This window comes from Rhineura floridana, chromosome 3 (genome assembly GCF_030035675.1).
Source record: "Rhineura floridana isolate rRhiFlo1 chromosome 3, rRhiFlo1.hap2, whole genome shotgun sequence".
NCBI lineage: Eukaryota > Metazoa > Chordata > Lepidosauria > Squamata > Rhineuridae > Rhineura > Rhineura floridana.
Genome location: NC_084482.1, coordinates 155,343,562 through 155,356,418, shown reverse-complemented (window position 1 = coordinate 155,356,418; position 12,857 = coordinate 155,343,562). Strand labels below are relative to the sequence as shown.

The 12,857-nt window shown below is 41.2% G+C and overlaps 1 protein-coding gene across 1 annotated transcript in view; it reads right to left on the bottom strand.

Annotated features, from left to right (window-relative positions):
* The window catches only part of LOC133380669 (uncharacterized), a 167,624-nt gene that overhangs the window by 24,381 nt on the left and 130,386 nt on the right, over positions 1-12,857 (bottom strand). The window contains exons 28-29 of the mRNA XM_061618400.1: positions 5,176-5,207; positions 3,748-3,770 (exon numbers count right to left, since the gene is read on the bottom strand). Coding sequence (XP_061474384.1) covers positions 3,748-3,770; positions 5,176-5,207 — 55 coding nt within the window. The remainder of the gene's footprint in view (positions 1-3,747; positions 3,771-5,175; positions 5,208-12,857) is intronic.

The window sequence follows — 12,857 nt, the reverse complement described above, 5'->3', positions numbered from 1 at the left end:
GTAGTATGGTATCATCTGCATATCTTAAATTATTGATATTTTTCCCTCCAATTTTCACACCTCCAATCCTGCTTTCCGTATGATATGTTCTGTGTATAGATTAAACAAATAGGATGATGAAATACACCCCTGTCTCACACCCTTTCCAATGGGGAACCAGTCAGTTTCTCTATATTCTGTCCTTACAGTAGCCTCTTGCCTAGAGTAGAGGTTGCACATCAGGACAATCAGATGCTGTGGCACCCCCATTTCTTTTAAAGCATTCCATAGTTTTTCATGATCTACACAGTCAAAGGCTTTGCTGTAATCTATAAAGCACAGGGTGATTTTCTTCTGAAATTCCTTGGTCTGTTCCATTATCCAACGTATGTTTGCAATGTGATCTCTGGTGCCTCTTCCCTTTCTAAATCCAGCATGGATGTCTGGCATTTCTCGCTCCATATATGGTAAGAGCCTTTGTTGTAGAATCTTGAGCATTACTTTACTTGCATGGGATATTAAGGCAATAGTTCGATAATTACTGCATTCCCTGGGATCCCCTTTCTTTGGAATTGGGATGTATATGGAACGCTTCCAGTCTGTGGGCCATTGTTTAGTTTTCCATATTTCTTGAGAGATTTGTCAAAATTTGGACTGATTCAGTCTCAGTAGCTTGTAGCAACTGTATTGGTATGCCATCTGTTCCTGGTGATTTGTCTCTTCCAAGTATTTTAAGAGCAGCTTCCACCTCGCCTTCTAAAATTTCTGGTTCTTCATCATATGGTTCCTCTGTGAATGAATCTGTCATCCTTGCATCTCTTTTATAGAGTTCTTCAGTGTATTGCTTCCATCTTCCTTTTATTTCATCTCACACCAGTCAGTTTGTTCCCCAGTTGATTATTCAACATCCCTACTCTTGGTTTAAATTTCCCTTTCATTTCTCTCATCTTTTGGAATAGGGCTCTTGTTCTTCCCTTTTTGGTGTCCTATTTCTATACAGTAACTATTGTAATACTTCTCTTTGTCCCTATGTACTAGTCGCTGTATTGTTGCATTTTGGGTTCTAACCGTGTTTCTGTCTCCTTTTGCTTTTGCTTTCCTTCTCTCTTTAACCATTTTAAGAGTTTCTTCAGTCATCCATTGAGGTCTTTCTTTTTAACTAGAGGTATTGTCTTTTTGCATTCTTCTCTGATAACGTCTCTGACTTCATTCCATAGTTCTTCTGGTTTTCTGTCAACTAAGTTTAAAGCCTCAAACCTGTTCCTTATTTGATCTTTATATTCTTCTGGGATGTTATTTAAATTGTATTTTGGCATTATGATTGCTTTGTTGTTCTTCTTTAGCTTTACTCTGATTTTCTATACAACCAGTTCATGATCTGTACTGCAGTCTGCTCCTGGTCTTGTTTTCACAGAAAGTATGGAACTTCTCCGTCTTCTGCTACCAATTATATAATCAATTTGATTCCTATATTGACCATTTGGTGATGTCCATGTGTACAGTTGTCTTTTCAGTTGCTGAAAAAAATGTGTTCGCAAGAAACAAATTACTGGCTTCACAGAATTCAATAAGTCTTTCTCCTGCTTCATTTCTGTCTCCTAGGCCCCATTTCCCCACAATTCCTTATTCTTCTCTGTTCCCTACTTTTGCATTCCAGTCCCCCATGATTATCAGCACATCTTGTTTTGGTGTGTGATAAATTTCTTCCTGTACTTCTGCGTAAAATCTCTCCAATTCTTCTTCTGCTGCGTTTGCAGTTGGAGCATAGACTTGGATGATAGTTATGTTGATAGGTTTCCCATTTAATCTCATTGATATCACTTGCTCAGACCTCGCATTGTAGCTCCTAATTGCTTTTGCTACATCACTTCTTACTATTAAAGCAACCCCATTTCTTCTTAATTTCTCATTTCCTGCATAAATATTTTGTAGTTGCCTGATTGAAAATGTCCCATTCCCGTCCATTTTAGTTCACTCACAGCAAGTATTGTAATGTTGATGTGTTCCATTTCTTGCCTGACAATTTCTAACTTTCCCTGGTGCATGCTTCTCACATCCCATGTTCCTATTGTGTGCGTCGTACAACTCCGGACTCTCCTTTCGCATCTGTGCGCATCAGCCTCTGGGCTTCCTTTCAGCTTTGACCCAGCTGCGTCATTAGTCACAGCACTACTTGTACTTGTCCTTTGTTCTTCCGCAGTAGCTTGGTGAGTGCCTTCTGTCCTGGGGGTCTCATCTTCCAGCACTATCTCGTGTTGCATTTTGGATACTCTGTTCATTGGGTTTTCGTGGTAAGAGGTATTTAGAGGTGGTTTACCATTGCCTTCCTTTGAGTTTGGACGCATCTTAGTCTGGTGTTTCAGCTTTGACCATTCCGCCTTGGGTGCACCTGCTAGGAGTCTAAACACTACACAGGAGGAAAACAGGATCAGGTATGTGATGGCAGCCATCTGTCTCAGCTACCGTTCTCTGGAGGTGGGCGGCCATCTCAGCTACCATTCCTTGGAGGTAGACATCCCATGTAGCTCCACCAGTCTTCCCCAATATACAAGCTGAGGGAAGATTTGTAGTTCCACAGGGGAGGTCTACCAGCAGTTATCACCTTGTCAGCCCCATCTCCCAAGTTCTAAAAGGTGTTATGCCCCCTTCCCCTAAGTACATGCCTATCCTGCCAATTGGATGGGCTCACTGGCTTGTCACTGAAAGCCACCTGGGCACAAAACACCATCTATATGGTCCCTGCATTCCCTCGTCCCTTTTTGATCCCTCATCATGCAATCAACTCTAGAAGCTACCAATGCTAGAAGTGACAAATGAGAGTAGGTTTTGCCATGATAGTGTATCCAATATAGGAACAGTTAGATCAACACTCTGGTTTAGTATTTTACTTTTCTGATTGTGCATACTCATTGTCTCTCTACCCCCTTGCCGCATTTTCCTTACTCCTTTTGAATAAACCCCTTAATTAGGTTTCTGGGCTGTACTGAACCTAAGAACCTAAGAAGAGCCGCCTGGATCAGGCCAGTGGCCCATCAAGTTCAGCATCCTGTTCTCACAGTGGCCAACCAGATTCCCATGGAAAGCTCACAAACAGGAACTAAGTACAAGAGCACTCTCTTTTCCTGCGGCTAACAGCATCTGGTTTTCAGAAGCATACTGCCTCTAACTATGGTGGCACAGAATAAGCTTTTGACAGCCTTATCCTCTATTAATTTGTCTAATCTTTTAAAGCCATCCAAGTTGGTGGCCATCACTGACTCTTCTGGGAGAAAATTCCATAGTTTAACTATATGCTGTGTGAATAAGTACTTTCGTTTGTCTGTCCTGAATCTTCCAACATTCAGCATACTGTACTGGTTTCTGGGCATGCTGTAGAGGTGGTGGCCCCCCACGTTGCTTGGATTGTGGCCTACGCTACTGGTTGTTAAAGTGCCTGAGAGGGCATGAGGTTTAGAATTCAGCTGGCTGTTCCCCTACTCCACCACGAGGCAGCTGGAATCTTACACCCCTTGCCTTAGGTCACATGGCAAGTGGGTGATGGCAAGTCAAGAGACAGAAACAGAATGGCTTATCTGTTGCTAGTGAACTATGCTACTAGTTTCCTGCTGCAGCTGGATGTCACTGTCTGTCACAAGGCATAACCAAACCACCTTGAGAATAGTAATGCACAAAGGCAGTATACAAATTAAAAATTAAAATGAATTAAAAAACAAAATCATGTTCCTTACTTGTGAAAAATGTATGTTTTAATACTTCCATCCTACATACCTTTTTTCAGCAGGTGCCAAACCCTAAAACAGAGAGAAACAATAGATAAAACAGAGGTTTGTAATTAAAAAGTAACAATTCTGTCAGCTGTTAAGTGGAAAATGTAGATGCTCATTACTTCTACAGAATCATTTTATGACCCAGAAAAGATTAGTAAAGATTATGGAAATTATTCCACTTCCCCATTTAAATAACTATCACCCCTCAAAATCCCCAACAATTTGTAATATACTAATTGTAAATAGTAATAAAGTTTTCCATCCCTACTCCCGTTAGTAATTGTCTCCTGTGAAAGGGTACTAATTATTAGCATCCCTTTGCATGCTTTTCCTAAGAAGTTATTGTAGACAACTCTGCAGTCATGGCAGTCAGTCAGCAAGGACAGGGTTCAGGGACAGGATTCAGGAGCTCAAACTTGGAACCTCAACATATAGCTGCTAAGAGTTTGGCTTTCTATCATTTCCTGGACAGCAGAGCAGCCCTACCTGATGCACTCTAGCTCCCAGCCCCTACTGAATAACCCTCTTTTTTGGCTCCATTTTGTGTCTATTGTCCCTATTTTTCTGGAAAACGTGGGAAGGTTTCTCAGCATTCAGTATAGAAAGGGACACTAACAGTGGAAGAACTTCTGCAAAGTATGTGGACAACGCAGAACTAAACTAACTGTTACTGTATAAGATGAAAATGATGAATCACATGGCCATTTCTGAAATAAAAAAATCACTTTTCTATGGTTTTCATCCTGTGAAGTGGATTTGTGATCTTGCCCCTATATGATAAGATTAGCCTCATTTTACAGAATGCTAGTTTTCAATCACTTCCCAGCTAGTTATGTTGCTTGGGAAATCACCTTGTGTTATGTAATTGGAACATCAGTGCTACTTTAAAAGGTACATATGAAGTCTATAATTTAAAATATGCTGCAATATTACAAGATGCAGAGAGACCTTTTACACTTTTGATTGGGATAACCATGAACCAAGAGACTGATAACATAGGTCACATAGCCACCATCCCTCTTTAAACTGTAACTGTGTTTTAGAATGTTGTAAAACTGTAGTTTTAGAATGTTTTTATAATGCTTTTCTTGTTGTTGTTAAATTGTTTTGTTATGTTTGCTGCCCTGGATTCTTTTAGGAGGAAGGCAGGATAAAAATAATAATATATTGGTAAATGAGTAGCAGATCTCAATTCTAAAGAGAATCAAATTTGGTTCTTGACGACAGGAAAGACTACTAATGACATGGCCCCACAACAAGAGTAAGTGTAGGGTATAAGTGGAAAAGAGACCCCTTCAGTTTTACCATTTCAGGTAGTTTTCAAAATCCCCAAGAAAAACAGCTGAGCATAACATCCTGGTCATTAATACTCAAATATACCACCAGTCCTAGTATTTTGAATATAGTATCAATGATAAATATGTCACACCTCAGTTCCAAGGGCAGGGAACACTTTTTCTCCTAGTGCAAAAAGAAGAAACCAAATCAAATATACATGGTTTATCTTTTGCTATTAATTCATGCTACCTAAATATCCTGCTCTGGAATTTATTCACTAATAGGCAAAAACCCTTGTGGTTTAAGAATGTATCTATGTTGTTGTTATGTGCCTTCAAGTCGACTACGACTTATGGTGACCCTATGAATCAGCGACCTCCAAGAGCATCTCTCATGAACCACCCTGTTCAGATCTTGCAAGTTCAGGTCTGTGGCTTCCTTCATGGAATCAATCCATCTGTTTGGCCTTCCTCTTTTTCTACTCCCTTCTGTTTTTCCCAGCATTATTGTCTTTTCTGATGAATCATGTCTTCTCGTTATGTGTCCGAAGTATGATAACCTCAGTTTCATCATTTTAGCTTCTAGTGACAGTTCTGGTTTAATTTGTTCTAACACCCAATTTTTTGTCTTTTTTGCAGTCCATGGTATGCACAAAGCTCTCCTCCAACAACACCTTTCAAATGAGTTGATTTTTCTCTTATCCGCTGTTTTGTCCAACTTTAACATCCATACATAGAGATTGGAAATACCATAGTCTGAATGATCCTGACTTTGGTGTTCAGTGATACATCTTTGCATTTGAGGACCTTCTCTAGTTCTCTCACAGCTGCCCTCCCCAGTCCTAGCCTTCTTCTGATTTCTTGACTATTGCCTCCATTTTGGTTAATGATTGTGCCGAGGTATTGATAATCCTTGACAAGTTCAATGTCCTCATTGTCAGCTTTAAAGTTACATAAATCTTCTGTTGTCATTACTTTACTCTTTAGACTTCTTGACATAAAGTGTCTCATAGATACTTTATGTTATATTAATGGTAGAATGGATCCTAACTTTGATAGTAGAAGCAAGAAACCCCCCTAGTGGAATTTCACTCAGGGAACAATCCCAGTGGCAAAGGAGGGGAAGTGACTGTACCTAATTTCTCCCCTCTCCATACAGCCCCAAGTGCCACAATGGTCTGGAGGGATGATGGGGTAGTCTTTTCAGAACAATGTGGGAGGTGGTGCTGGAGGCTGCACAGGACAACTGAATGGACAAAAGTCACCTCCCTCTTCTGTTAGCAGTATCCCTTTGCTAGATTAAAAGCCTTCAATAGACAGAAGGAGCCTTTCTGTCTATGGAAAATCTGGATACAAACATGTCTCATGTATTCATTTCTTTACTTCTATAGAATGGATTTTGGAAGTTTCATGCTTTGCAGTAAAACTAATTAAAATTATTAAAAGGAAAAAAATTAGCAGAATGGCCTGTAAAAATAAAGTTTTTTTTTTAAATGGTGGGCAGTATCCAATGCTCTTGTTCCATTAGTAGAAAGATTTATGCTTACGCAACAGAACGTTCCCCTCTCTTTTCCCCCATGCCCTCTCCAAATCTCTGGAGAGTTGAGAGGGCCCCCAGAACAGATTTAGGGTGCACATGAGGGGAGGGGAGGGGAGAAGTTCCATTGTGCAAGTGTAAATCCTTGCACTAATGGAACTAATAAATGCTACGTTGGAAACAAGTCAGTGTTTCTATATTGATAGCATTCGCCTACAGGGAACCAAATTAAAACAAATTTAAAATATTGTCTGGCAGAAAAGTGATCAATATTTCCTATTAGGAGGATTATTTATTGTCTTTATATGGCTTTGGAGTGCTGATATATACAGTGGAAAAGCAACAAAAATATATAATTTTTCTTTTAGGGAAGCTGATTTTAAAAAAAAATTATTAAGATGCATGTCTACATCTCTAAGGAACAAACTTTTTTCTTTCACAAAATTTATTGACATTCCAGAATTCTCCTTCTTGTCAGAAGACAACTGAAGCTGAACATAAGGAATGATGGAACCATGAAACAATAATGAAGCCAAACTGTATCTGTTTTACCTGAAATCCCAGTGCACATGACCAGTTTTCCCTTCTTAGGAGACAATAGAAAGACTTTGCGTATGCACAGGACTGAAATCCTAGTGCCAATGTAGCAGTAACTCCATACAACATAGTTAATATTCTTCTTCTATAGAACATTTCATAGAATCATAGAGTTGGAAGGGGCCCATAAGACCATTGAGTCCAACCCCCTGCTCAATGCAGGAATCCAAATTAAAGCATACCTGACAGATGGCTGTCCAGCTGCCTCTTGAATGCCTCTAGTGTTGGGCAGCTCACCACATCCCTTAGCAATTGGTTCCATTGTTGTACTTCCCTATAGTTAGGATGTTTTTCCTGATGTTCAGTTTAAATATGGTTTCCTGCAACTTGAGCCCATTATTCTATGTCCTGTTCTCTGGGATGATCGAGAAGAGATCCTGGCCCTCCTCTGTGTGGCAACCTTTTAAGTACTTGAAGAGTGCTATCATATCTCCCCTCAGTCTTCTCTTGTCAAGGCTAAACATGCCCAGTTCTTTCCGTCTCTCCTCTAAGGCTTTGTTTCCAGTCCCCTGATCATCCTCATTGCCCTCCTCTGAACCTGTTCCAGTTTGTCTGCATCCTTCTTAAAGTGTGGTGTCCAGAACTGGACGCAGTACTCAAGATGACTTCCACTTCATCCACCAAGTCATCTCTGTTGGTTTGAATCAAATCAAGGATAGCCAGTCCTCTTGTTGCTTCCTCCACTTTCTGTACAAGAAAGTTATCTCCAACAAAAGTCAGAAATTTCTTGGAGGGACCATATTTGGCAGAATTTGTCTCCCAACAGATATTGGTGTAATTGAAGTCCCTCATTATTACTCATGACTCCTTGAAACATTGGCAATTTGCCTTGCAAATGTTTCATCTTCGTCTTCTCCTTGATTTGGTGGTCTGTAGTAGACTCCAACCACCATGTTCCTTTTATTCCTTGCCCCATTAATTTTAATCCAGATACTCTCGGTGGAGCTACCAAGCTCATCCTCCTGTATTTCTGTGCAAGGACATATATTTTTAACATAGAGCACACCTCCGCCTCCCTTTCTATTCCTTCTATTCTTTTTGAACAGGTTATATCCTTCAATCACTGTGTTCCAGTCATGGGAGTCATCCCACCAAGTTTCAGTTATACCTGTGAAGTCATATTTACTCTCCTGTATTAAGAGTTCAGGTCCATCCTGTTTGTTTCCCATAATCTGGGCATTAGCATACAAACATTGAAGACCATGTGATTTACAGCCTGGCTCGCTTCCTACATTTTTATGAAGACTATTACTGGCCCCATTAGAACCATTCCCTCAGTTTCTCTTACTGTGCACAAGCCTTTCTTAGTCATTACCACCAAGTTTACATTTCTCTCCCCCAGGATTCAATTTAAAGCTCTCCTGATGAATTTCTCCATGCTGTGGCCAAACACATTTTTCCCAGTCCTTGTGAGGTGCAACTTATCACTTGCCAGCAGTCCATCTTCCCGGAACTGTAGCCCATGGTCCCAGAATCCAAATCTCTTGCGTTGGCACCACCTTTGTAGCCATTCATTCACACAGAGTATTTTTCTTTCTCTTTCCACTCCTAAGTACTGGAAGGATGGACGAGAAAACTATCTGGGCCCCAAAGACCCTGAGTTTCCTTCCCAGAGCTTCAAAGTCTGATGTGATTTCTTCATAGCTCCGCTCGGCAGTATCATTCATTCCCACATGGATGAGAAGGGATATGTGTCAGTGGGCAACCCTTCCATCACATCTCTAATCCGTCCTCCAGAGAGGCAGCGTACCTGGAAAGTCTATGGATCTTCTTGGCATACTTGGGTGTCAATCTCACTTAGTAGGGAGTCTCCCACCACTACTCCTCTTCTCTTCTTTGTGTCATGGGGTGTGGTTGCCTCTGCTTTACTGAGCTTCATCTTCTCGCTCACTGTCGCATGGGGTCGCCTGTAATTTCCCCCCTGCATACTGTCCTCTAGGCTGCAGGGATGAGACTGTGCTGGGACCATCAAGGGGCAAGCATTTCCACCTGCCTTGCCCCACCCCTCTGCCTGGGCCTTATCAGGAGGAGCTGCAGGCTGAGTCATGCTGCTGCAGGGATGAGACTGTGCTGGGACCATCAAGGGACAAGCATTTCCATCTGCCTTGCCCCCCACCCCTGCTCTTAGTGACATTTGTTTGGGGACTGTCCTTTACCAGGAAGATGAATGCTTTTGGTTTGCTGTTCCTGTTTTTTTAGCTTTTACATTATTGTTAGTTTTTATTGTTAGTCTCTTAATGTTTTGATGTTTACATGTTCTGCTTTGTACGTCGCTTAGAGTGGCTGACAGTTCAGCCAGATAAGCGACTAATAAGTCGAATAAATAAAAATAAATAAAAATAGTCTCTTCAAGTGCCCAGAAGCAGTTCCGTAGTTCTACCAGTGATAGGTGTCTTCTCACTCTTCTGCTCTTAACTGTCACCCTTTCCATGAAGTTTCCTCCACTTCATTGTTGCTCTCCACAACAGTCTCCTCTTGTTTCAGCATGCTGTTGGTCTTCTACCTCCTGTACTTCTCTTTGCTGTTGTTGTTCCAGCATTCTATTTAAGAACTCTCATCTTCTCTTATACTATTCAGTGTGGCCACCCGCTGTTCAGGTCCCTCAGTTTTTCTTCCACCAGTGCCACCAGCTTGCACTTGTTGCATGTGTATGCCATGTTGTTCTCAAGCAAAAAAACAAATATCGCACACACCTTGCAGGTCACTACCACTGGAGTCTCCTGCCCACCCATAGTTTCTACTGTCTTTTCTTCCTTCCTTTCTACTTGTATTGGAATGACCTGGGCTTTGTCCTGTACTCCTTCAGGGTAAATAGGAGACTCCCACTGGTATGTGGTGCACCGTACAAGAGAAAATGTAGGGACCTCCCCCTTGACCTTCACCGCCAAACTCCTCCACCAAACTCATGTTAGCTCTCTCTGTTCACTGGCTGGCTTGCTTGTATCTCCTCTGGATCAGTTGACACAGCTTCCTCGGCTCTGCTCTGCTCAGTTAGGAGTCAGGAAACAAAATTTCTCACTAAAGTATCCATCAGTAAGCTAACTAGCTATTTGGAATGCTAAATATACAATTAGAATCCTTCATGACCTCTTGGCTTTTTCATGCTGGACAAATATCCTTTAACAGATAAAAAGGTAACACCCACAAAAGTCACAAGGATACAGTACTATATTTAAGATTATTCAAGAAAGAAAATTATTTAATGATAACAGTTCAACAGATCAGATCAACAGAAAGATCAACAGTTCTTTTGATATTGTACTATATTATAAAAACAAAACATTCTCCATTGATCTTCCTTTGATTATAGATGTTTTAGAACATTTGATATTGTGAGAATGTTAGTCTATCAGAATGCTATATAAACTTTCAATCTTCAGAAAATGTTTGAAATAGCAGTTATAATGAAAAATAAGTTAGGAATAAAAAACCTTAGCTCAGGTTACTTCAACAGCTTTACCTGAGGATGATGTTGTCAAGCTGGTAGAAAGAAACCTTTATTTATATCATTTTAAACTATCATTGAACATAAGGAGCTTTATATTACATCACAATAGCAAGAGTGATGTCAGTGCTTGTGTGGTAGTAATACATGGTGCCCCCTAGGGGTTCCTGCATATACAGCCCCTTTCCCTGCTCCTGCCCGATGGTACTGCTCTGGTTCCTCGTAAACTCTTTAGGATAAAAAGCTTCAGAGATGAAGCCAATGAGTATTGATTCTGGAATGTGAATTTACCACTGCAACAGAAAAGTCCTTAGAGACTTAATTTTGACCACCAGCCATTCAAATGACCCCAAGGTTGCTATCAGAACTGTCATGTAAACAGGCATTTCCTTACTTTAATTAGAAAGCTTTTATGTGGCTAAAACGTCAAGGATGAGACCTGGAACCTGAGATCAACTGTCAGAAACAATACTCATTACAAGAGGGGTCAAGCACAGTAGCTTCTTAGCTGCCTTTATATTTAATTCATATGTACATGTTTACATACGATTGAGCATTTTTCGGGTACTGGCACTCTGCACAAATCAAATCTGTTGTTACATGTAGATGACATACATTCTTTAATTTATCCTGCTCCAGAGGTATGAAGGCCAATAAACTGAGTCTGAATCCTAGCAAGACAGAGGCACTGTGGGTAGGTGGTTCCCAAGTCCGGAAAATGAGGCAATTGCCTGTTTTGGATGGTGTTGTACTCCCTCTGAAAGAACAAATTCATAGTCTGGAGGTGCTCCAGGATCCATCTTTGTTGCTAGAGGCCCAGGTGACCTCAGTGGAAGTGCCTTTTACCAGCTTCTGCTGGTAAGACAGCTGCAGTCATTTCTGGACCCAGATAGCCTAACTACTGTTTTCCATGCACTGGCAACCTCCAGACTGGATTACTGTAATGTGTGCTATGTGAGGCTGCCCTTGAGGTTGGTCTGGAAGCTCAGCTGGTGCAAAATGGTGCAAAATGCAGCAGCATAATTGCTCACTGGGGCACAATATCACCAACATGTTACTCTACTGCTGGAAGAATTGTGCTGGCTGCCCATTAGCTGCTGGGCCAAGTTCAAAGAGCTAATTTTGGTGTACAAAGCCCTATACAACTTGGGACCAGGATGTCTGAAAGACCGACTTGCCCTGTTATGCCCACTCGATCACTGTGCTCTGCATGAAAGGGTCCCCTGCAGATACCATCTGATCAGGAGGTCCATTCCACATAACATAGGAAGCAGACATTTCTCTCCCTTTAAATATTAGAAAGGCACCATCTCTGTTATCTTTTTGGCATCTACTGAAGATCTTCCTCTTTCAACAAGTTTTAAAGTAGAGACCTTATCCCCAGTTTATGTCTGTTTTGGAATTGCTTTTTAAGATGTTTAAGATTATTTTTTTTAGAGAGCCAGTGTGGTGTAGTGGTTAGAGTGCTGAACTACAACGTGGGAGACCAGGGTTCAAATCCCCACACAACCATGAAGCTCACTGGATGACCTCGGGCCAGTCACTGCCTCTCAGCCTCAGAGGAAGACAATGGTAAACCACCTCTGAATACTGCTTACCATGAAAACCCTATTCATAGGATCACCATAAGTTGGGATAGACTTGAAGTCAGTCAATTTCCATTTCAAGATTTTTAAAAAAATATGTTTTTAAGATGTTTTATTTTTAAAACGGTTTTACAATGTTTTGTTCTTGAGATTTTTAATATGTTTTTAGTGTTTTGTTCTTTGTTTACCACTCTAGTCTCTTTCTGGGAAGAAGGGTGGGATAATAATAATAGGTAGCCAAGATCTGGAAATCTATAGTCAGAGCTGCTGGAAATTCCAGAGGCGGAGAAAGAGATGTGTCTGAAAGAGGGACTGTGTCTATATTGTGGGAAGGCAGGACACCTGGCTAAGATGTGCCCCACTAAGTTGGAAAAGGCCCTGGTGCAGGAAAACGTCAAATCCCAGCTCTTGTAGAGGTCCACAAGCTGGGATTGACTATGAGTCAGCAACCTCAAGTTAAGCTTCTCCCGCTGAAGTCGTCTCTACATTTGCCAGTCCGCCTAGGCTTGCCAATGGGCAAGATGTTCAGGTATTTGCTATGGTAGACTCAGGTGCATCCAGCAACTTTATGGGCTTGAGCTTCACCAAAAGGCACAGCGTGTCAATCATCAAGCTCAAGATGCTGCTGTCTGTGGAAATGATGGATGGTCAGCCCCCGACATTGGGGGT